The 24585-nt window shown below is 34.4% G+C and overlaps 1 protein-coding gene across 9 annotated transcripts in view; it reads right to left on the bottom strand.

The window, feature by feature from the left end:
* Positions 1–24585, bottom strand: part of DLG1 (discs large MAGUK scaffold protein 1) — a 276957-nt gene that overhangs the window by 35417 nt on the left and 216955 nt on the right. For all 9 annotated transcript variants that reach the window (XM_045539998.1, XM_045539999.1, XM_045540001.1 and 6 more), the window contains 3 exons: positions 16726–16840; positions 10768–10944; positions 4434–4500 (listed from right to left, as the gene is read on the bottom strand). In XM_045539998.1, the coding sequence (XP_045395954.1) occupies positions 4434–4500; positions 10768–10944; positions 16726–16840 (359 nt within the window). The remainder of the gene's footprint in view (positions 1–4433; positions 4501–10767; positions 10945–16725; positions 16841–24585) is intronic.

Below are 24585 nucleotides of genomic sequence, written 5' to 3'. Positions count from 1 at the left end.
GCAGCTCTGTGGAAGCTGACTCCTATGACCACAGTGTGCAGTTTGTATATGAATCTTACTTTAATCACATATAACGTGAATTTCTAATTTCATATAAATTCCTCTAATATTTTACAACTGAAAATATCAAAAAATTTTAGAGTCTAATTCAGTTATATCTAAAAATAAGGAATAAATGCTACTTGACAAAAAAAGTAAATCAGATTAACCAATACTATAGTACAAACCAAGCTAACATATGTTTATATCAATCCATATTTTTCTAGAAAAATTTCCAAGTACTAGGTGCTCGATGGAAGTTATTTTAAATGTTACTGTGCTACATGTTACTGTGTTATTATTTTTTATGCATTAGATAGTAATCTTCATTTTACTTTGGCCTGATGACAGTTATTTATTCCCCCCCCCTTTTTTTGTGGCCACAATGAACTAACAGAAAAGCCATTATTAACAAAATAACAATTGTGAGAAAGTTGCTAATGCTAAATATTTAAAAACAAACAATCTTATTTTTTTTGAAGAGGAAAAAAGGTAACTAAATGTTTACAGCATGAATCAGAAAATGGGAAGAAAACCAAGAGGTCCATCAAGGATGAGTCCAGCAAAGATTTATCAATGCTATCTAAGCCAAGGAAGAAGAGTCAGAAGTCTCCTGGACAACCTGAATGCTATCAGGACCGATTTATTTGTTCTTAATTAAGCTCTACTATACTTATCTATTTTTAGAAGTATATACAAATAAAATAGAACCATATCCAATCCATTGGCCCAATGGCTTTCATAGAAAAGAAAAAATTTGGTGCCCACCAAAGCCACAAAGGCACTTAAGATTCTAACAGTTTATACACAATTGCTATGTGGGAGCTGAGCAGCTGATTTTGATGGCCATTACTGCATAGATGTTGGAAAAAAGTATTTTTTCCCTTGAATGTCCCATTTGTACATTCACAGATTTAAGAACATGTAGCACAAAGAATGATGAGGCTATTTAAAAAGAAATAGCTTCTTTTGTAATTTCTATGTCATAGGTATCAATGTTTTGAAGGAAACGGCCTTTAACTACCAGTGACACTTGGAATTATTATTTTTTTTGAGGGGAGGAAGAAGGGAACAATATAAAGGAAAGAAATTTCATTTTAATTTTTTTTTTTTGAGACAAGGTCTCTCTCTGTTGCCTGGGCTAGAATGCAGTGGTGTCATCATAGCTCACTGCAACCTCAAATTCCTGGGCTCAAGCAATTCTCCTGTCTCAGCCTCCCGAGTAGGTGGGACTACAGGGGTGTGCCACCACATCCGGCTAAGTTTTCTATTTTTTGTAGACAGGGTCTTACTTTTGCTCAGGCTGGTCTCAAACTCCTGGCCTCAAGAAATCCTCCCACCTTGGCCTCTCAAAAGTGCTAGGATTATAGACGTGAGCCACTGCACCCGGCCCTTATTCTGATTTTTTTTGAGTTTATCCATGTCTTAAGATGCTATATCATTCATTATTTGGAAGTATATTGACACCAGGCAGTATGTTTTAGCATGCCTGTATTTTAGCATGTGGTGTCAAGTGGTTAAGGTTTTGAAGTAGATTAAAGTGACTTTTAGCTCCAATTCTATGATTTGCGATTTATTTTGATAAGGATCTTTATAAAAACAAGGTTAAACTTTTATTTTTACCTTTTCATTATCAATAATTCAGAATTAATAAGTTCACAGCTCATTAGCCAAGCAGACTGTCTTGATTTCAATCTTAAATTTTGAAGGCTCTGAGGAACTAGATAAAAGAGAACTCTAAGCAGAAGTTAAAAATTCAGTTGAGAAGAAAGTATTATGGAGAACTCTGGGTTTATAACTATCTTATAATTTGTCAAGTAGCATTATTTGAATAAAAATCTTTGCTTGAATCCAAATTTTAGAAAGGAAAAAGAAAAGAAAATTTAAGTTTTAGTAGAGAAAAAATCATGGTAATCTAATTTAGGGAAGGACTAAATCTTTCCATTCATAACAATCACTAGTTTTGAATTTGGCAATAGTTTTTATGATATCTGATAAAACTGATATGCTTTCTATAACAGGTTATTTACCCCTCTTACTGCATATATAGTGGTCAGAGTCAGTTTCACAGAAAACAACCAAAAGAAACATGAAGTTTAAAATGTTTTGACTCATTATCTTTGCAGTTAGGTAAAATAAGATATCATAAAGATATCATAGTATAAAACAGAAAGAAATGCTTGTTAGTTAAGAAATATATTAATTGTATTACATTTAATTTCCTCCAGGTGAAAAACTTATTAAAAGTAAAAATAAAAATAGCACAAGCAAACAAGACAAAAATGTGTAGGGAAAACACAAAACTAAAGACTTGCTACCTCCAGTTTCTCTATATTTTCAATAAAAATACTACAATTAATTACTTGTCATTAACACTACAGTGCAAAAAATATAAGAACTAATAAAATACCACAAATTCATGATATATATTAAATATCTAAATATATAATGTCTACATGTAGTATTTCAAAATAGCCAAATGAATGTTAAAAATGTTAATGAGAAACTGAAATGTTATAAAAATAAAGTCCACAAATCACCATGTAAGGAAAGGAAAAGGAGGAATAGGAAATGGTATTACAGAAAGAAATGCAGTTCTGTATCAATGGCAAGCGTATTTTTTACCCCACTCAGTATCATGCATAGTTTTGGTGCTGTGTTAGAACACAGTGACTGTGTATAATAAAGTTGGTTACAGTCGACAAACATGACTAAGATTTAAATATGTCGTTAATTCAGTTAACTTCTTACAGTATGAAAGAAAAGTTACAACATGCAACCTCTGTTTCAATTCATCGAAGGTGTATTATACTAAACTATTTTTAAAGATATACATAAAACAAGCACAAAAAACACTTGTATATATTTCAATTACTGAGCATTTACTTGGGATTTTTTCTCCAATAAAAATTTCTATTTTAAGTATTGCTTCAAATCATGCTATATAATTTTGTATTTTCTGAAAGCTGTAAGTTAATTTTAAATAATTTATCATTTCTAAAAAAGCTGAATGTACTACACAATTTACTTATGTAATATCTTAGATCAAAGATCATATTTTTCTTTCTTTTTTTTTTTTTTGAGACAGAGTCTCACTCTGTTGCCCAGGCTAGAGTGCCGTGGCATCAGCCTAGCTCACAGCAACCTCAAACTCCTGGACCCAAGTGATCCTCCTGCCTCAGCCTCCCAAGTAGTTGGGACTACAGGCATGCACCACCATGCCCGGCTAATTTTTTCTATATGGTTTTAGTTGTCCAGCTAATTGCTTTCTATTTTTTTTTTTTTTTTTTTTTAGTAGAGACAGGGTCTCGCTCTTGCTCAGGCTGGTCTCGAACTCCTGAGCTCAAATGATCCACTTGCCTCTGCCTCTCAGAGTGCTAGGATTACAGGCGTGAGCCACTATGCCCGGCCCATATTTCTTATCTTTTAAATTTTACCACTTTAAGTTTGAGTGCTTGGTGACATCAGAAATGTACAGAGTAAACTTATTTGCTGAGCTAACCTTCCATATTCGTTTCAGATATGATCAAAAGACTTATAAAAATTTTGTTTTAGGTTAAAAAAATGGCAAAACATAAAACATTGCTATGAATAGTATTTCAACACATGTATCCAGCTCTTTCTTCAGGCTTACTGCTAGAATATTCTATTGCAGTGAGTTCAGGATAATTAGGAATTACACACATAGTTCAGGATGAAGCCTGTACTATCTTTCTCATCTACTGACATTCGAAATTTTTAGAGTCAAGCAGAAGGACTTCAAGCAAAGGAAAAATAAATATACATCTAAAATACATGAAAAAAATTTCAATATATTTCTTGATCATTGACAAACTTCTCTTTACTGGCACTTTCCTCATTCTCTCCAAATAAAAATTCATACTGATTCCAACATTTACAACATAGATTCTCTTAAAAAATTATGTCAGGAATAATGGAGGGAAAGAATAAGGGAATTTCCAAAAATTCACTTACAACAACTTGTAAACTTAGATTATTACTTACGTTAATATTTTTTGGGGGTGGCTATTTTCTTGTAAGAGTCATTTATTAAATTACCTAACACAATTAACACTGGTAACACAAGTTTCTAATTGGACATCTGAATGAAGGCTGAATCCATTTTATTTATAAAACTAATCTTGACCAAAAGAATGTGTTTAAGAATATATTAAGTGAAAGTTTTGATAATTTGGAAAAGTCTATAAAAAGGGTGCTTTAATTACGCTTACTTCAGTGTCTACTACTGTAAAGCACCATGGCAAGAGCTGATCATGGTTAATTCTTACAGCAAAATAATTCTCATTTTAACAATGTAGCTCAAACAAGAATTATTAAAAGGTCTATTATCCTTAATTACTAATTTCCAGAAAAAAGAGATTTCATATACTCACCCCTTTATCTCTTGTTTTAGAATTGAATTTCACTGTTTTTAACCGGGCTCGTTCTTTCTTCTCAACCCTGTCAATGTACAGAATGTTATTTTTAAAATATAGTACACATGTGTATATTTATATATGTACTCAATTCCATAATTATATTGAAAGTATTACGAGGTACTATTTCCCAGTTTAGCAGTTATGTAGGTTTTCTGTTTGAAAAATTTTTAAAAATATTAGCTTAGCATGGAACACATATGCTAAAATTAAGCTTAAGAGAGAGAAAGCAAATGTGGTAAAATGTTAACAATTGGTAAAAGTGGTGAAGATTATGTGGATGTTCACTGTACTATTGCATTTTTTTGGTATTTACTTTTCTGTAGCTCTGGAACTTTTAAAAATAAGAAGGTGGGAAATAAAAAAATTAAGCTTACCTCCAACGATACGTATATGTAAATTTATAAAGCAACCAGTTATAGTGTATAAAGTAAGAATTGTAAAGTATTTTTGGAGGGCTATATAAGGAACTGGTAACCTTAGTTATTCCTATGAAGGTGAAATGTGAGTGCCTTCATTTCATGGAGGGAGCCTGGACAGCTTTTAGATCTTTTGAATTTTGAACCTTTTAGAAGTGTTACCTATTCAAAATAAGCAAGCATATAAGGCCATAATAATAAAACAAAGTTTCATAAAGATTGTAATATCAATATGAATCCTGCAAAATTTCATGTAAACTAAGCTTTTATAAATCCTCTGACTTTAACATGTCAATTAGGTTAATATATATAGCAGAAAAGCCTACCAAAACAGCCTATGAATAAATGCATTTTATTTATTTTTTATTATCTAGCTATATAGTTTTACTATGGGTACAGAAAAATCTTAGCATTCATAGATTTAAAACTTATGTTTTTTTTTTAACTATTCCAGAGCAATTTTGAGCCTCCATGACATGAATAATTTATAATCTTGCTTAGGTACTTACTGAGAGCACCACAACACTAGCATTTAGTGAGTGAGAATTTACAACTCAACTTTGTTTTTTAATCATTATCTTGTTCAGTAATTAGTTCAGTGACTTAAATCTTATTTATTTGTAGGACTGATGTCGCTGTTGCTGCCAGGCCAAGGAGGGAGAGGGGAAGGCTAACCACTCCTACACACCCTGGGGACAAATCCCATTGCTGCTGCTGTGGGACCAAGGTGAGAGCAAACTGCACCCCCCACAGAGATCTGCCTATGCTTCTCCAGCTGAGAGGGGCCCTACCTCCCTGACGGCAAGCCTAGAGTATTCTGCTGGCAACGTGGGGAATACACCACCCCTGTCTACCACAGTCAGCACCTTAACATACTCTTGGGGGGCCTGAAGACCAGTCTGTCAGCTTCAAAATCGCCCAGCCCAGTCCACTACCACTGGCATCTGATAACTCCTTCCGGGGTCTGAGATTGGGTTGACCCAATCTGCCAATACCACCACAGCTGGCAGACACCCACACATGCCACCAGGGCTAGTCCCCTGTTGCTGCCACCACCACCACCAGTATGGACCGCTTAGTCTCCAGTAGGTTGTTCCACCACTGCCACTTCCATTGCCTGCATCACACCAGCTGCCCTGGGGTCTGAGAATCTGTTCATATGCCTGGCCCACTGCTGCCACTACCCGAATCTGAGCAACCCACCAGGGGGCCCAAGATTTGGCCCTCCTGGACCCACTAACACTGGTGCCAGCATAAGCTGCTCTGATGCCCAAGAATAGGCATGCTCAACCCACTGCTGCCACCTCTGGGGCCCAAAGACTGGCACCTGGTATCCTAGTCCTCAGCAAAACTTCACCACAGCCTCCACTAATAACCATACCCTAAGCCACTCAGGAAATCACAGATACCACTCACATTGTTTTTTTTTAATTATTATTATTTTTTATTTCAGCTTATTACGGGGATACAAAAGTTTAGGTTATGTATATTGCCCATGTCCCTCCACCCCCACCCCCGAGTCAGAGCTTCAAGCGTGTCCATCGCAGTCCAGACAGTGCGCATCGCACTCATTGTGTAGGTATACACCCATCCCCTCCCCCCCCATCTGCCTGACACCCAATTGGTGTTATTCCCAAATGTGCACTTAGGTGATGATCAGGGAAACCAATTTGCTGGTGAGTACACGTGGTGCTTATTTTCCCATTCTTGGGATACTTCTCTTAGTAAAATGGGTTCCAACTCTTTCCAGGAGAACATAAGAGATTCTACATCACCGTTATTTCTTATAGCTGAGTAATACTCCATGGTATACACATACCACATTTTACTAATCCACTCATGTATTGATGGGCATTTGGGTTGTTTCCACATCTTTGCAATTGTGAATTGTGCTGCTATAAACATTCGGGTTCAGATGTCTTTTTTATAGAATGTCTTTTGTTCTTTTGGGTAGATGCCCAATAATGGGATTGCTGGATCAAATAGTAGGTCTACTTCACTCACACTGTTTATAGCTGAAGAAATCATACAGAGATCACATCACTGCAGACAACCAAAATCAAATCCAAAACACCACACCCAAACAACAACTTATATACATCTTCAGGAAAAAGCCCTCACTTAGAAAAGCAATTTTAAAAAATTGGAAGAAGCAACTGCTACATCCAGATGCACAGATATCAATGTGATGACAAAGGAAACATGAAAAAGCACAGAAACACGATGCCATCAAAGCAACACAATAATTCTCCAGCAACAGATCCCAATCAAAAAGAAATTCATAAAATTCTGAATGAATAATTCAAAATACTGATTTTAAAAAAAGCTCAGTGAGAAACAAGAGAATTCTGAAAAACAATACAGAGAGATCAGAAAAACAATTCAGGATATGAATGTGAAATTTATCAAAGAGATAGATATTTTAAAAAAAACAATCAGAAATTTTGGAACTGAATAATTCACTGAATGAAATACATTCAAAAGCTTCCACAACAGACTAGATCAAGCAGAAGAATCTCAGAACTTAATGACATGCCTTTTGAAATAATCTAATCAGACAAAAGTAAAGAAAAAAGAATGAGCACAGTCTGAGCAACACAGGGAGACCCCGTCTCTACGACAAAATAGAAAATTAGCTGAGTGTGGTGGTGTGCACCTGTAGTCCCAGCTACTCGGGAGGCTGAGGGCCGAGGATTACTTGAGCCCAGGAGGTTGAGGTTGCTGTGAGCTATGATCATGCCACTCACTGCAGTCTAGCCTGGGTGACAGAGTGAGATCTTGTCTCAAAAAAAAGAATGAGCAAAGCCCCTTCATAAAGTCATAAACTGACTGAATATTCAAATTATCAGTATCCCTGAGGACAAACAGAGAATGAAAGGATTAGAAAACCTATTTAACGAAATAATAGGTGAAAATCTCTGAAGTCTAGCAAGAGATTTAGACATCCAGATACAGGATGATCATCCATACCCAGGCAGATACAATGCAAAAAGATCTTCTCCAGAGTACATTATAGACAGACTGTCTAAAGTCAAAGATAAAGAGAGAATCCTAAACACATCAAGGAAAAGCATCTGGTCACCTCTAAAGGACATCCCATCAGACTAACAGCAGATTTCTCAGCAGAAACCTTATAAGCCAGAAGAGAATGGGATGATATATTCAAAATGCTCAAAGGAAACAAACAAACAAAACCTGTGAGCCAAGAACACTATATCCAGCAAAATTTTACTTCAAAAATGAGGGAGAAATAAAGTCTTTCCCAGACAAGCAAATATTAAGGGAATCTGTTAATACTAGCCTGGCCCTACAAGAAATACTCAAGAGAGTACTCGACCTGGAAGTTCAAGGTTGACATTTACCATCATGAAAACATATGAAAGTATAAAACTCACTGGTAAAGCAATCACACAAAGGAGGAAGAGAAAGGACTCAAATGGTACCACTATAGGAATCCACCAAACCACGATGATAGACAGTAAGAGAAAAAGAAAGAAACAAAGAATATAAAAACCGAGAAAACAATTAACAATATAACAGGAAGAAAGCCTCATATATCAATAATGACCCTGAATATAAACAAATTAAATTCTCCACTTAAAGGAAACTCACCTTACCAATAAAAACATATAGACAGAAAATTAAGGGATACAAAAAGATATTCCATGCAAATGGAACCAACCTAAGTGTCCATCAATGGATGAATGGATAAAGAAAATGTGATACATATACACAAGGGAATACTATTTTGTCATGAAAAAACGAAATCATGTCCATTGCAGCAACATGGATAGAACTGGAGGTCATTATCTTAAGTGAAACAAGCCAGGTACAGACAAATATTGCACATTCTCACCAATATGTGGGAGCTAAAAATTGATTGATAACAGAGACTAGGAAGGGTAATTGGGGAGGGAGGGAGGAAGGATGAAGAGAAGTAGGTTAAAGGGTACAAACATATAGTTAGATAGAAGGAATAAATTCAGTATCTCATAGCAGAATAGGGTTACTATACTTAAAAATGTATTGTACTCAGTGATAGACACTCTAATTATCCTGACTTCATCACTACGTATTATATACATGTAACAAAATTTCACATGTACTCCATACTTTTGTACAAATAAAGAAATTGTGTATATTTGTAAAATACTGTTCCTGAAAAAAAAGCCAAGAACTGTAGGAATTACAATTCCTTATGCTAGTATAAGAAAATTTCTAAGAAAGAGATAGTTCTATGCAAGAAAACGTAAGTTTTGAATATATTCAGGAATGAAATGGCATAATCAGTTGTGGTTTCATACTGTATTTTATGGGAGTAAAATTATATTTTGTAATGCTACTCATGAATTGGGGGATTGGTAGAGGTCTCAAGATGTATCTCTTACATTACTTCTTGCTTCAAAACGCAATTTTATAGAATTTTTATACAAAACGAAAAAAACCTCTCCAACAAAGTCAGCACTATTTCTTACTGTTTGCAGACAGTTTGTTTTAAAACAATTTTTGGGAACTTTGACCTTGATATTTAGGACATGAGGTTTCTATTGATTCAACAAGGCATAGAGGAAGTATTTCAGAATTCAAAGTGGACTGTGTTCTACAACACGAAAAAAGTTATGCTGAGGGCTGCACTGCTATTAATAAAAGACGATTTGCCATCAAATATAAGATCTAACCAAATAGTTGTATCTTGCTAAATATATGGGTCTACCCAACAACATTTATAAATCCTGAAACCATAATTACAAATCTTGGTAATAAATTTAATATTACTCTTCAACTTCTACATTTATACAAATATTTATAGAGGTCTACACATAGTTATATGATTTGGTATATTTATCAATTATAGCAACTCCAACAGATAGGTATAAATCCAACTCATTAATAAGAAAAGAATATGTTTGTTACATCATAGGCTTGATATAAGATGAATTAACTAGCTTTAATAAATATTACTTTGTTATCATATTAACCATTTTTGCTGGCCATCTTAAAGCTTTAAAAAGCTCTTAAAAAAGAACTTTTAGGCAATGATTTGGATGAATCAGATCTCATTAATAAGCTGTCTTGGAAGAATTATGAACTGCTATTTTAATACCTTTCCCACAAAAGTAGATGCATTCAACATTCTATAGGTCTTAGAAGGGGTTCTCTAAACTGGGATCACCCTTTGCAAAGATAGCTTGCAGTTAACAACTCTTGCTACTAGATGGTAAGTATGCACCAATGAATCACTAAAATGAATTGCTAAAGGCAAAGAGGAGAGACCAGTGGACTGGTCAAGCATAAAATCACCTTCCAGTAAAAGAAATTTATTTATTATTTATTTATTCAGTTGTCTTGGTAATTATTTTTAATTACATATATTTAAGGTGTGCAATTTGATGATTTGATATATATATACACTGTGAAATCACCACCACAATCAAACTAATTGACATATCCATCACCTTACCTAGTTATCTTTTTTATTTTTGTGGTGGGAACACTTAGGATCTACCCTCTTAGCAAATTTCAAGTTCACTGTACAGAACTATTACCTATAATCACTATGCTATACATTACGTCTCCAGAACTTACTCATCTTGCATAACTGAAACTTTATATCTCTTGACTTTTATTTCCCCATTTCCCTTCCTCCTAGCCCCTAATAACTACCATTCTACTCTCTATATGAGTTTGACTATTTTAGATTTTACATAAAAGTGTGATCATACAATATTTGTCTTCCTGTGTCTGGCTTATTTCATTCAGTGTAATGTAGTCCAGGTCCATCCATAATAGTGACTGAGTAAAAGAAACTTAAAGGAACAACAATTACTTATGCTGCCTTGCACTCAAGTGGCAAGAAAAACAGATGCATTTACCTGCGTTTACTGGGAATCACTCCAACTTCATCACTCTCACCATCTGGTGTAACCTGCCTGGCTTGCCACCATTCGTCATCAGAAGCATTGATGACATGAAGGATATCTCCAAATTTGAAGTTCAATCCCTGACTGGGAAGGCCACTGTCTTTAGTCTTGTCATAATCAAAAAGGGCTCTAGATTCAGAAGAAAAAAATCCATAATTAGTTGCTATAATGATGTTAAACAATATTAAATAAACATAAGATTCTGAAAGTGTATGTAATTTGGATAATTAAACAATATACCATGGTAGGCAAAAGAATGCATAGTTCAATTTTGTTCTATATACAAGAAGATAGTTAGACAAAAAAGAAATAGCAAAATCAATGTTATGAAAAATTAGTTTGTTATTAGGTATATTAGCTATTTCTTTCAATATTGTAAGAGAAATTTAAATAATGTTATTAGTACAATCCAATGGCAACCTATATTGAATTCTAAAACAAAGACAAATCTAGAGAGTTGTTCTAAATTAATGAATAAAAAGTAAACATTAAGAGAGATTCTTCTCTTTACTTTGACTAGACATACTTGGGAAAAAAAATTCCCTGATAAATTTGATTAGTTGTGGATTATAAGACTAGATCAACATACTGATTATTCTGACAATTAGTTCTTTCTTTCATTTGTTCACAAAACTTAGAATTAACAGGGTTTCCAGTGTGAATAATAATGATGAAAACTAACTATAGATGACTTTATTAGCTGCCCAATATTTTGGAAAAAATATTAATTTAATATGGTAATTGCAATATGTTAAGAATATTTTAAAAGTCTGCTAAAGAGAAAATATTATCTTACTACTTGATTAATTAATGTACGACATTTAAATAAATTACATTTTTAACTCCAAATAAGCTCTCTCAAGGGTACAGGAAAGGATCCCAGGAATTATATTTATAATACAATTTATTCATTCTTTTGTTCTAATTTGGCACCTGGAAATTAGGATGCAAATCATATTCTTTTTCATGCTACCCAACTTTTAAGAACCTATCTCTTGAAGTAAAACTCAAGAGGAAGAATTACTTGATGGCTAAATGAATGAACTAGTAGTTAATGGTTTTCTAATATATTCTTTCAAGTCTTTCCAGGGGCTAAAGGTCTGAGGGAAGTAGGTGGGAATCAAAAGTGGGAAGGCTCACTTAAACACATATCAAAATGTACAGAAGATGAGGGTATAAATAATCATAATACAAAATAAAAAATAAAGTAACTTAACAGATAGTACAAATGTCAAGACGTTCAGAAAAGGGAAAATACTATCTCAACATTTTTATTATCATAAATTCATCTTTTGAATCATGCAAGTATTAATAATATATTATTGATGAACAATGGACAAAAGAAATCACCCACAATCTCTGCTCCTTATTTTAGCTTTATCTTTTAATATATTTGATTCATAAGAAATGAACCAATGGAATATATAGGTGAGTTAGTAATCAGAAGATACAATAAATACCTGTTAACCTACTATCCAACCTAAGATGACACACAAAACCTTTATCGGTATCAATAATTCACATTTAACTATGTGTTTTCCCCTTGACCCCGCTTCCCTCAGATCAAGAGTTAACCACCATTAAAAGGTAACCATCATTTTGAACATAGTGTTTATTATTTCCAGGACCCTTACCCTTTTTTTGTTGGTATGGTTTTATCACATATATGCAGATGACTAAACAATTTAATGTATGTTTTTGGTTTCAGAGCTTTATAAAAAGGTATACTGTATGTAGTCTTTTGTAGCCTTTCTGACTTTTGAAATTAAAAACACATTGAGTAGGCCGGGCACGGTGGCTCACACCTCTTATCCTAGCACTCTGGGAGGCCAAGGCAGGTGGATCGTTTGAGCTCAGGAGTTCGAGACCAGCCTGAGCAAGAGCGAGACCCCGTCTCTACTAAAAAGAGAAAGAAATTATTTGGACAGCTAAAAATATATATAGAAAAAATTAGCCAGGCATGGTGGCGCATGCCTGTAGTCACAGCTACTCGGGAGGCTTCGCTTGAGCCCAGGAGTTTGAGGTTGCTGTGAGCTAGGCTGACACCACGGCACTCTAGCCTGGGCAACAGAGTGAGACTCTGTCTCAAAATAAAAAAAACAAAAAAACCCCACATTGACTAAAAATAAACACAAGACTTCTGGGTAAATATGGCAGGCTGGCTATGTGTGTCTATTTCTTCTGTATCCTAACTAATTAAAATTACAATAAAAAAGACAACAGAAGAAGAGAGATTTGAATATATTTTTGGATGATAACTAAACTTACCAGAATAAAGGAAGCTTTAACTGGGGTGCCTGAAGAGAGGGACACTGAAACAAGTTTTATTCCATAAGAATCCTAGAAATGCTCATGAATTAGAGGTATACAGCACCAAGGTAGGCAGCGATAAGTTATAATAAGTTATAACACTGACAACAGAAGGTATAAACACTGTATATATAGCACATAGACCCTGTAGGTCCCTATTCCCATTCCCAATCCCACAGAAGACCAGAGGTTTAGTTTCTAGAGAAGCTGAATTTGAGGAGGACTGTACTCTGAAATTTGCCAGGGAAGAGGAAGGTACTGAAGAGAAAACAGATGGATGAGAAGGAAATCCACATAATGAAATGGAAATTCTAGCAACCTGGTTTATAATGCTGGCAGATTAAAGATTCTTCTCTAGATATACTTAATTACACCAAAGGAAAAAATGACATGGGTCATGAGATGGAATGAAAGAGCCAGTTTATCCCCCCTCCCCCATTATCTTCTAGTTAAACCCATTAGCTTCATTCTCTATTTGTAAGAACAAAAGACAAGGAAAAGATCACTGGATATTTAAAGAATACCTCACATATAAAAAACTAAAGAAAAAAGACCCAAGAAAATAAGCTAACTAGCAAAAAGGAATACAAAGAAAGCAAAGAACACAAGAAACAGAAGAAAACTTCAGAGAAAAATGAGGTATGTTCACAAAATATAAAGAAGATGACAAAAAAGGGGAACAATCTGATAACAAGAAGGAGCTTTTGGAAAATAAAATAGGATACCAACCCGTCTCTCCATACCCCAAAATTCTCTACCAGGGAAAAATCAGAATAAAGTCATTTCAGACATGCTAAGATTCAAAAGTACCTCCCACATATCCTTTTCTCCAAGAATTTACTGGAAGATGTGCTCTAGCAAAATGAAAGTAAATTGAGAAAGAAGAAAATGTGGCATCTAGGTAACAGAATTTGACACAGTAGAGAGTCAAAGGGAATAGAATAATGGCAAAGAGAAGTCCTATCTGAGAGCTATACAGCAAGTCTACAGAGCATCTAGTCTAGACTGGAGCATAAAGATGGAAAAAATCTGAACTGACAGACCATATGTGAGACCATATATTTTATCATGTGAAAAACTCTAGAGAGGCTACTAGAAGACATAGGAAGACATTTAGTAATAAGTATATGGAAAATTAAGCAAATAAAAATGTGAGACAATTGTGACCAGGCAAGGTGGCTCACACCTGTAATCCTAGCATGCTGGGAGGCCGAGATGTGGGGATTGCTTGAGGTCAGGAGTTCGAGACCAGCCTGAGCAAGAGTGAAGCCCCATCTCTACCAAAAATGGAAAAAATTAGCCAGGCGTGGTGCCATGTGCCTGTAGTCCCAGCTACTTGGGAGGCTGAGGCAGGAAGATCGCTTGAGCCCAAGAGTTTGAGGTTGCTGTGAGCTAGGCTGATGCCACAGCACTGTAGCCTGGGCAACAGAGTGAGACTCTGTCTCAAAAAAAAAAAAAAAAAAAAGACTTAAATCTTTAAGCTACAGATTAAGTCCAGGAAAAATGAAGTGTTGTAGAAAAAAGAAGGCATGGTCAAAGGGTACTATTAATACTTGATTGAGCATTGACAGCTATTACATAGTCACATGACTCGGAATGCTATTAATTTTAAATAACAGAGATAGGGCTATGTCTAAGTGATAGAGGAAGAGGCAGAATGAGTTGTTTGATACCAGAAAGAAAAATTCTCACCTACCGTGGCACTAAGTTAGTAATGTCTAAAGCTGGTAAAGTAGGAAAAGCAGTATATGCATGTTATTTAGAAATATGGAGGTAAAAGGCAAGGGAGTTTGCTAGGAAGATGCAGGTGATTGTTTCTAGAGAATGAAAACTGGGGGTTAGTGGGAAGTGACAGTTATTTTTCATTATAAACCTTTTGATAATATATGATTTAAAAAAATAGAGTATTACTTCTCTAAAAATAAAAGTTAATAACAAAAAGTGAAGATGATTCATTAAATGTACCTAAAAATAACCTAGCATGTTTTGATTTTTGTGCCTTTGTATTTAATCTATCACAAAAGGCAACAACTATTAATTACACTAAAATTAGAAAATATAGATAAGCAAAAAGAAGAAAATGAAAAAAAAGAGAATATAAACAAAAATCTATGTTTTTCCTTTTTCTATGACTTGTGTATATAAAATACTTTTAATGACTTTGGAACACAAGGGTTTAGTAAGTATTGCAAAAATTGGTGAAGGGAGACAAAAATCTGATACATTTAAGATTCCCATATCATTGGTAGGGTAAAAGAAACCAAAGGCATAGGAATAGAATGAAAGAAGAAACTGAGAAAACTTTTCTTTCATTATGTATCATAGAATTATTTGAGACAGTAAGTCATATCATATGTAAACATGTATAGAGTATATGCTTGTATATAGATATATTTATATAAACACATGTACAAGATACATGTCAATTTATGTAATGTATATCATTTCTCATCAGGACAAGTGAAACATATATATATATATTTTTTTGAGACAGAGTCTCGCTCTGTTGCCCGGGCTAGAATGAGTGCCGTGGCGTCAGCCTAGCTCACAGCAACCTCAAACTCCTGGGCTTAAGCGATCCTACTGCCTCAGCCTCCCCAGTAGCTGGGACTACAGGCATGCGTCACCATGCCCGGCTAATTTTTTCTATATAGATTTTTAGTTGGCCAGATAATTTCTTTCTATGTTTAGTAGAGATGGGGTCTCACTCTTGCTCAGGCTGGTCTCGAACTCCTGACCTCGAGCGATCCACCCGCCTCAGCCTCCCAGAGTGCTAGGATTACAGGCATGAGCCACCGCGCCCGGCCCAAGGGAAACATATTAAGAGTAAGTCCCTCAATAGGATCAGAAGGAATGAAAGAATAATTAATAAACAATAGTTCAGATTACTTGTAGTACTTAACTAACATTAAAATAACAGTATAATAAAGTTCTCAAAGTACTACTAAAAATACACAGAATACAAATAAATGAGATTTCTATATTAAGTCTTATTAGCCAATGAAATAATAAAGGTTTATATACTATTAATATCTATTTAATATTATTAATAGATTTATGTTGCTACAGTAATCTTATACGTTACAGAAAAATAACACTTGTTTTGTCCCAAGTGTTTAAAAAATACACGTAGAAATTTCCCGAATATGTATTCTTTACTGAGTCTATTTACATTTTAAGCTATTATTTACATATGCTCCCTTTGCTATTATGGAAACTGCCATGGTAATTAAATGTTACTCAAATGGAGAATCTGATTATAAAAGAATAAAAGTAAATCTAAGTGTTGGATGATATGACATAGTGATCTTATAGTCACTATGAAAATATCAATCTAGAAAAATTTCTTGTCCACAGAAATTTCTTTCTTTATCATACCATTATTATGCAAGAGATTACATAACTTTCATTGATAAAATTATAATAATATTTTAATTCTTGAAAGACATAATGCCATGGAATCAATCAGAAAAAAACCATTTCAGTAATTTACAGTATATTTTTGTATAGTAAAACTAATTAAGTCATAGTGAAAAATCTGAAAGAATTTATACACATAAATAATAAAGAGTTGCCATAATTAGAAGTAAAAACATTTACCTGACATAGAGGGATCGCTTCTGGCTAGTTCGAAGAGAACCTGACCCTGAACTAATACTACTATTCATCATCTGCTCCCGTAAGTCATGTATTTTAGCTTCAAAGCGACTGTATTCTGATGGAAGAAAGAGAGAAATGAATTTATATTTTATACTCTCAAAAAATAAGTTACTTGACGATAAAGTGTTAAATATGTAAACAGTCTTATAATTGATTAAACATGCTTAGAATCTTAAAACTGTCATTAGTACAAGATTTTGTACAATATGAAAATTAAAAAATAATTAATAACCTATATGTAACATAAATTAGAATTGGCTGTTAGAATTTTCCCATGTGCTATTTTAAAGTTCATATCACATTTAATCAATTAAAAGACAGTTTCTACATATTAGATAGCAGTAGCAATTTTACATGACTGTTTAATTAAAGCATAAATTTTAAAAATCAGGATTTATTTTAAATTTTATATTTAAAAAAGAAGCCTACAATATTTAGTATACTAGGTACTTCGATTACACACTTTTTCCCTTTGAGAGAATCAGTTAATCTTATATTCTTAAATACAGAACTTGTACAGGGTCAATAACAATGGGAAAACAGGCCTTAACTGATAAATGAAATTAAATCTATTTTAACCCATTTTATAATTTATAAACTGTCAAAATGCCAAAAGAATACAGAAAGCAATCTGAAATAATATTTATAAATATTTTTATTTAAAACATTTTTTTATACAAAACAAGCTTGATTTTGAAGATGGACTATTTTAAACATTGTACGTTAAAAACTAAATCTATTTTTTTTATAGAACCCACCCCCAAAAATCAGATGCAGATAATCTGAACTTCAACTAATTTACATACATAGAACACTTGATTAAAAAAAAATATTTATTTATTTATTTATTTATTAATTAATTATTTCAGCTCTTCATGGGGGTACAAAAGCTCAGGTTATATACATTGTCTGTGTCCCGCCCATCCCCCTGAGTCAGAGCCTCAAGCGTGTCCATTCTCCAGACAGTGCACCTGGCACTCACCATGTGGTCATACCTACATCCCCTCCCCCCTCCCCACCTCCCCAAGTCAGCACCTTCAAGCATGACCATTCCCCAGACGGTGCGCAATGCACTCATCATGTAGGCATACACCCATCCCCTCCCCCCACCCCCCGTCTCAGTCTGATATCCAATTGGTATCCTTCCCCGATGTGCATTTAGGTGATGATCGGGGAAACCAATTTTCTGGTGAGTACATGTGATGCTTGTTTTTCCATTCTTTGGATACTTCACTTAATATAATAGGTTCCAACTCTCCAGGAGAACCAAAGAGATGTTGTATCATCGTTATTTCTTATAGCTGAATAATACTCCATGGTATACATATACCACAGTTTACTAATCCATTCGTGGATTGACGGGCACTTGCGTTGTTTCCACATCTTTGCAATTGTGAATTGTGCTGCTATAAACATTCGGGTACAAGTGTCTTTGTTACAGAATGACTTTTGTTCTTCTGGGTAGATGCCCAATAATGGGATTGCTGGATCGAATGATAGGTCTGCTTGAATCTGTTTAAGGTTATCTCCATAATGCTTTCCACAGGGGTTGCACTAGTTTGCAGTCCCACCAGCAGTGTATGAGTGTTCCTGTCTCTCCGCATCCAGGCCAACGTGTTGTTTTGGGATTTTTTGATAAAGGCCATTCTCACCGGAGTTAAGTGGTATCTCATTGTGGTTTTGATTTGCATTTCCCTGATGATTAGGGATGTTGAGCATTTTTTCATATGTTTGTTAGCCATTCTTATATCTTCTTTTGAAAAATTTCTATTCATGTCATTTGCCCACTTTTTGATAGGGTTGTTTGATTTTTTCTTGCTGATTTTCCTGAGTTCTAAATAGATTCTTGTTATCAGTCTTTTATCTGATGTGTAGCATGCGAAAATTTTTTCCCATTCTGTAGGTTGTCTGTTTATTTTCGTGACTGTTTCTTTGGCTGTGCAGAAGCTTTTTAATTTAATCAGGTCCCATTCGTTTATTTTTGTTGTTGCTGTGATTGCCTTAGGGGTTTTCTTCATAAATTCTTTGCCTAGACCAATGTCTGTAAGAGTCTTTCCTACGTTTTCTTCTAGAATTCTAATCGTTTCCCATTTAAGGTTTAAATCTGTTATCCACCGTGATTCGATTTTTGTGAGAGGTGAAATCTGTGGGTCCTGTTTCAGTCTTCTACATGTGGCTATCCAGTTTTCCCAGCACCATTTATTGAATAGGGATTCTTGTCCCCAGAGTATGTTTTTGTCTGTTTTGTCAAAGATTAGACGGCTATATGAGGATGGTTTTATATTTGGATTTTCTGTTCTGTTCCACTGGTCTGTGTCCCTGCCCTTGTGCCAATACCAGGCAGTTTTAAGAACCACAGCCTTGTAGTATAGTTTGAAGTCTGGCAAATTAATACCTCCCATTTTGTTTTTATTGCTTAAAATTGCTTTTGCTATACGGGGTCTTCTCTGATTCCATACAAAGTGTATAATTCTTTTTTGTAAATCTGTGAAAAATGATGTTGGTAATTTAATAGGAATTGCATTGAATCTATAGATTACTTTGGGTAGTATAGACATTTTAACGATGTTGATTCTTCCAATCCACGAGCATGGTATGGTTTTCCATCTATTTACGTGTTCTGCAATTTCCTTCCTTAGTGTTTCATAGTTCTCTCTATAGAGGTCCTTTACCTTTCTAGTTAAATATATTGCTAGATATTTTATTTTCTTTGTTGCTATTTTGAAGGGTATTGAGTCCTTAATTTGGTTCTCAGATTGAATGTTATTGGCATATATGAATGCCTCTGATTTGTGTGTATTGATTTTGTAACCTGAGACTTTACTGAATTCATTAATTAATTCCAAGAGTCTCTTGGTTGAGTCCTTGGGGTTTTCCAGATATAACATCATATCATCAGTGAAGAGTGAGAGTTTGATCTCTTCTTTCCCTATTTGGACACCCTTGATTCTGCTCTCTTGCCTGATAGCTCTCGCAAAGACTCCCAATACTATGTTGAAAAGTAATGGGGACAGTGGGCAGCCTTGTCTGGTTCCAGTTCTGAGTGGGAGTGCTTTCAATTTTTCCCCGTGCAGTATGATGTTGGCTGTGGGTTTGTCATATATGGCTTGTATCATTTTTAGGTTGGTCCCGTTTATGCCTACTTTGTTAAGCGTTCTTATCAAAAAGAGTGTTGAATTTTGTCAAATGTTTTTTCTGCATCTATTGAGAGGATCATATGGTCTTTATTTTTGCTTCTATTTATGTGGTGAATTACATTCATAGATTTTCGTATGTTGAACCACCCCTGCGTCTCTGGGATGAAGCCTACTTGGTAGTGATGAATTATTTTTTTAATAAGCACTTGGATACGATTTGCTAGGATTTTATTGAGAATTTTTGCATCTATGTTCATGAGAGAAATTGGTCTGTAGTTTTCTTTTTTTGTTGCCTCCTTTCCTGGTTTTGGTATCAATGTTATATTGGCTTGGTAAAATGTGTTGGGGAGAATTCCATCCTTCTCGATATTGGAGAATAGTTTATGTAGGACGGGCACCAGTTCATCTTTGTATGTGTGGTAAAATTCGGGTGTGAACCCATCTGGACCAGGGCTTTTCTTTTTGGGAAGGTTTTTTATTGCTGTTTCAATTTCAGTTCTTGATATTGGTCTATTCAGGAATTCTATTTCTTCCTGATTGAACTTGGGAAGGCTGTGTGTTTCTAAAAATTTGTCCATTTCCTCCTCATTTTCCAATTTGTGCGCATAAAGATTTTTGTAAAATTCATAGATGATGTCATGTATCTCTGTGGCATCATTGGTGATTTCTCCTTTCATGTTCCTGATGGAAGTTATTAGAGATTTTTCTTTTCTGCTCCTGGTTAGTCTAGCCAGTGGTGTGTCTATTTTGTTTATCTTTTCAAAGAACCAACTTTTTGTTTTATTAATTTCCCTTATAGTGTTTTTGTTGTCCTTTTCATTTAATTCTGATTTGATCTTAATAATTTCTTGCCTTCTGCTGGGTTTGGGGTCAGTCTGTTCTTTCTCCAGCTCTTTGAGTCTATTCATTAAGTTGTCTATTTGTAAGTTTTCTGTCTTTTTGAAATAGGCATTTATGGAAATGAATTTTCTTCTCAGGACTGCTTTAGCTGTGTCCCATAGATTTTGATAAGTTGTGTCTCCTTTATCATTTAATTCAAAGAATGTTTTGATTTCTGACTTGATTTCTTCCTTTACAAAATAGTTGTTCAGGAGAAGGTTGTTTAGCTTCCATGACTTTGAGTAGGAATGAGAGTTTCTGTTAGGGTTCATTATTACTTTTATTCCACTCTGATCTGAGAAGATGCACAGTATGATTTCTATTTTTTTAAATTTTTTAAGACATGCTTTATGTCCTAGGATATGGTCAATCTTAGAGAATGTCCCGTGAGCTGATGAGAAGAATGTGTATTCGGTGGATTTCGGGTAGAATGTCCTGTAGATGTCAGTCAGGCCCATTTGTTCTAGCATTCTGTTTAAGTCTACTATTTCTCTGTTTATTTTCTGTTTGGAGGATCTGTCCTGTGCTGTCAGTGGGGTGTTAAAGTCTCCAGCTATTACGGTATTGTTGTCTATCATTTGGTTCAAATCAAGTAGGGTTTGCTTTATGAATCTGGGTGCGTCTAGGTTAGGTGGATATATATTAAGTATGGTTATGTCTTCTTGTTGAATTGTGCCTTTCACCAGTATGTAGTAACCATCTTTGTCTTTTATTACTTTTGTTGGTTTAAAAACTAAGTTATTGGAAATTAAAACTGCCACACCAGCTTTCTTTTGGCTACTGTTTGCTTGAAATATCGATTTCCATCCTTTTATTTTCAGTCTAAATGCATCTTTGCAGGTTAGGTGAGTTTCCTGAAGACAGCAGATACTTGGTTTGTGTTTTTTTATCCATTGGCCCAGTCTATGTCTCTTGAGTGGGGAATTCAGGCCATTGATATTTATTGAGAGAACTGATAAGTGGGACAGATTTCTGTTCATCTTCTTGGGTAGAACTTCATTGCTATGTTTTCTCTCTTGAGCCATTGTGGTGGCTGGAATTTGATCTTTAGCTCTTGGGTGGTTTTACATTCATGGGTCTTTGTTGTGCTGATCCGTGTGTAACTCTCTTTTGAGTACTTCTTGGAGGGCTGGTCTTGTCTTGGGGAATTCCCTCAGTCCTTGTTTATCTGAGAATGTCTTAATTTCTCCTTCACATAGAAAGCTTAGCTTAGCTGGGTACAAGATTCTAGGCTGGGCATTATTCTGTTTCAGAAGAGTGAGAATGGGGCCCCAACTTCTTCTTGCTTGTAAAGTTTCAGTTGAGAAATCTGGCGTAATTCTAATGGGCCTCCCTTTGTATGTTACTTGTTTCTTTCTCCTTGCAGCTCGAAGAAGTGTCTCTTTAGTGGATATTTTGGTCAGTCTGATGAATATGTGGCGTGCTGTTTTCCTATTTGTTATGAATCTACCAGGGGTTCTTTGAGCTTCTTGAACCTGTATATCTAGAGTTTTAGCAAGGCCTGGGAAATTTTCCTCTATTATGTCTTCAAATAGTTTATCCAGCCCTTGCTTATTATCTTCTTCACCCTCAGGGATGCCGATAACTCTCACGTTAGGCTTCTTCACATAATCCCACATTTCTTGTAGACTCTGATCTTTTTTCTTATTTCTTTGCTCTATCTCTGTGACTGGCTTATTTAATTGGAAACAGTTATCTTCAATCTCTGAGATTCTTTCTTCTGTTTGATCTACCCTGTTCTTGAGACTTTCCACTGTGTTTTGTAGCTCCCTGAATATTTCTTCATTTCTAGGAGTTCAGTTTGGTTTTTCTTCAATATTTCAATTTCCTTAGTGAATTTTTCTTCCAAATCCTGGATTTTTTTTGTGGTTTCTTTGTGTTGGTTATCCATTTTTTCTTGTATATTATTCAGCTTATTTATAATCCATAACTGAAATTCTTCCGGTAACATGTTGGTATTTTGAATCTGGTTTGTGCCCATTGGAGGAGAGCTGGTATTTCTCTTTGGGGGTGAGGTTTCCGTTTGGTTTTTTTGTGCTCCCCATATTTTTCCACTGAGCCCTTCCCATCTGGATCTATCGTAAGATCTTTTCTCACAACTTTAGTCTGGCTAACAGCACGCCTTGTACTCTGTTCTTAGGCTGTGAAACAATCTAGGTATGTTGCTTCCTTTGTCCAGAGGGGCAGACTCAAAAAAAAAAAACTAAATCTATTAACAACAAAAAACTTAGATATTTTTTCAAAAATACTGTAATTACATGGTTATAAACACTTATATTAAATATATTTGGATCTCTTTATAACAAATTCTTTTAAAACTAGGACATACCAAATCTGATTTTCTTATAAAGTCTGTCTTATAGCAAACAACTCATCTGGGAATTTATATAGTTTAAGAAGACAGAGTAAGAGCAAATATAATTACTGTTGAGTTACTCTTCTTTTTACCATAGTTATCAAGTTAGTTTTATGGATACCAAGATTAATTGAAGCAACAACTCATTAAAAAGCTCAGAAACATTTAAAAGCTCACATTAATATCTAATAAAATATTATTTTAGTCTTTTGAAAATACAATAAAAATTTAAAATAATATTAGATTTATTAGTATAATATATTCATTATAATTCAATAATTGTCAATCCATAGCAAGTCTTTATATAGTATGTGCAGATACAGCTAAGGTACAGATAGATTGAGGAATGGAGAAATACATAAAAATATAAAGTACAGCACGAGTTTTTCTAGTCTTTCTAATTAAAAATTATGACCATTGGGTTTTTACATATATCTCTATCTTACAATCTGCTGTCTTGCATATGAAGAATTCTATTTCTCAAGATACTGGGGATAACAGAATTAGAGTACTGCATAATGACTTACTTATTTTATCCAATATTACATTCACAACAATGAATTATAACACCAACATTACCACCATGATATGACTACTGAAAACAGTTAACTATTTTAGTTTTTTTTATCCTCAGGGTACAAATCCACTAGGGATGGAGGTTGAATTACTGTTTTAAAGTTACTTGGAATAATTCCTCCCTGGGTGTTAATGTTGCCAAATGGATAACACTTTTAGATTCATTTGCTGTTTATTTTCAACTTCAATTTTTAGGGGTTGCCTTTTAAATTTTTCATTGTTTTTATACGTAGGTAAAATAGTTCACAGTCAAATCTATAAAACAAGGATATTAAAAAAAAAGTACAGCCTCTATCTCTTTTTCTCATCCTATTCCATCTTGGTCCTTATATGTAAACATTTTAGAAAAAGGCTTATTCTTCTATTTTTAACAGTAAGTACACACACACGCAAATATATTTACATATATTCCATAATTTTATAAATGTATATATTAATGTGTATGTATACACAAACATGCACATATTTCTCCTTGTTCTAAAACAGTAACAAATATTTCCCCACTTTTTCACTTAATATAAGTATATCCAGATGATCACTTCATAGTAATATATATACAGTTGTCCCTCATTCTTTTTTTATAGCTACATAGTCCTTTTGTTTTTAACTTTTACCTTATGTTGTAGGTATGTCTCTTAAATACTGTACAGGGTTAGATTTTGCTTTATTAGCAAATCTGAAAATTGTTTTCGTGAGTTAACTTTTGGCATGATTGAAACTGCCTGATCTCAGTTCTATTCTTACCGTTTGTGTTATATTTATTCAAGTCCTTTACATAAATAACCCGTGGCAGATTATATTTTCCAAAGATACTCATATCCCACATGCTCTTGTACAATGTGACCTTGCCAT

The sequence above is a fragment of the Lemur catta genome, chromosome 1 (genome assembly GCF_020740605.2).
Source record: "Lemur catta isolate mLemCat1 chromosome 1, mLemCat1.pri, whole genome shotgun sequence".
Taxonomy (NCBI): Eukaryota; Metazoa; Chordata; class Mammalia; order Primates; family Lemuridae; genus Lemur; species Lemur catta.
The sequence above is the reverse complement of the archived record's forward strand: the minus strand, read 5'-3'. Positions and strand labels throughout refer to the sequence as shown.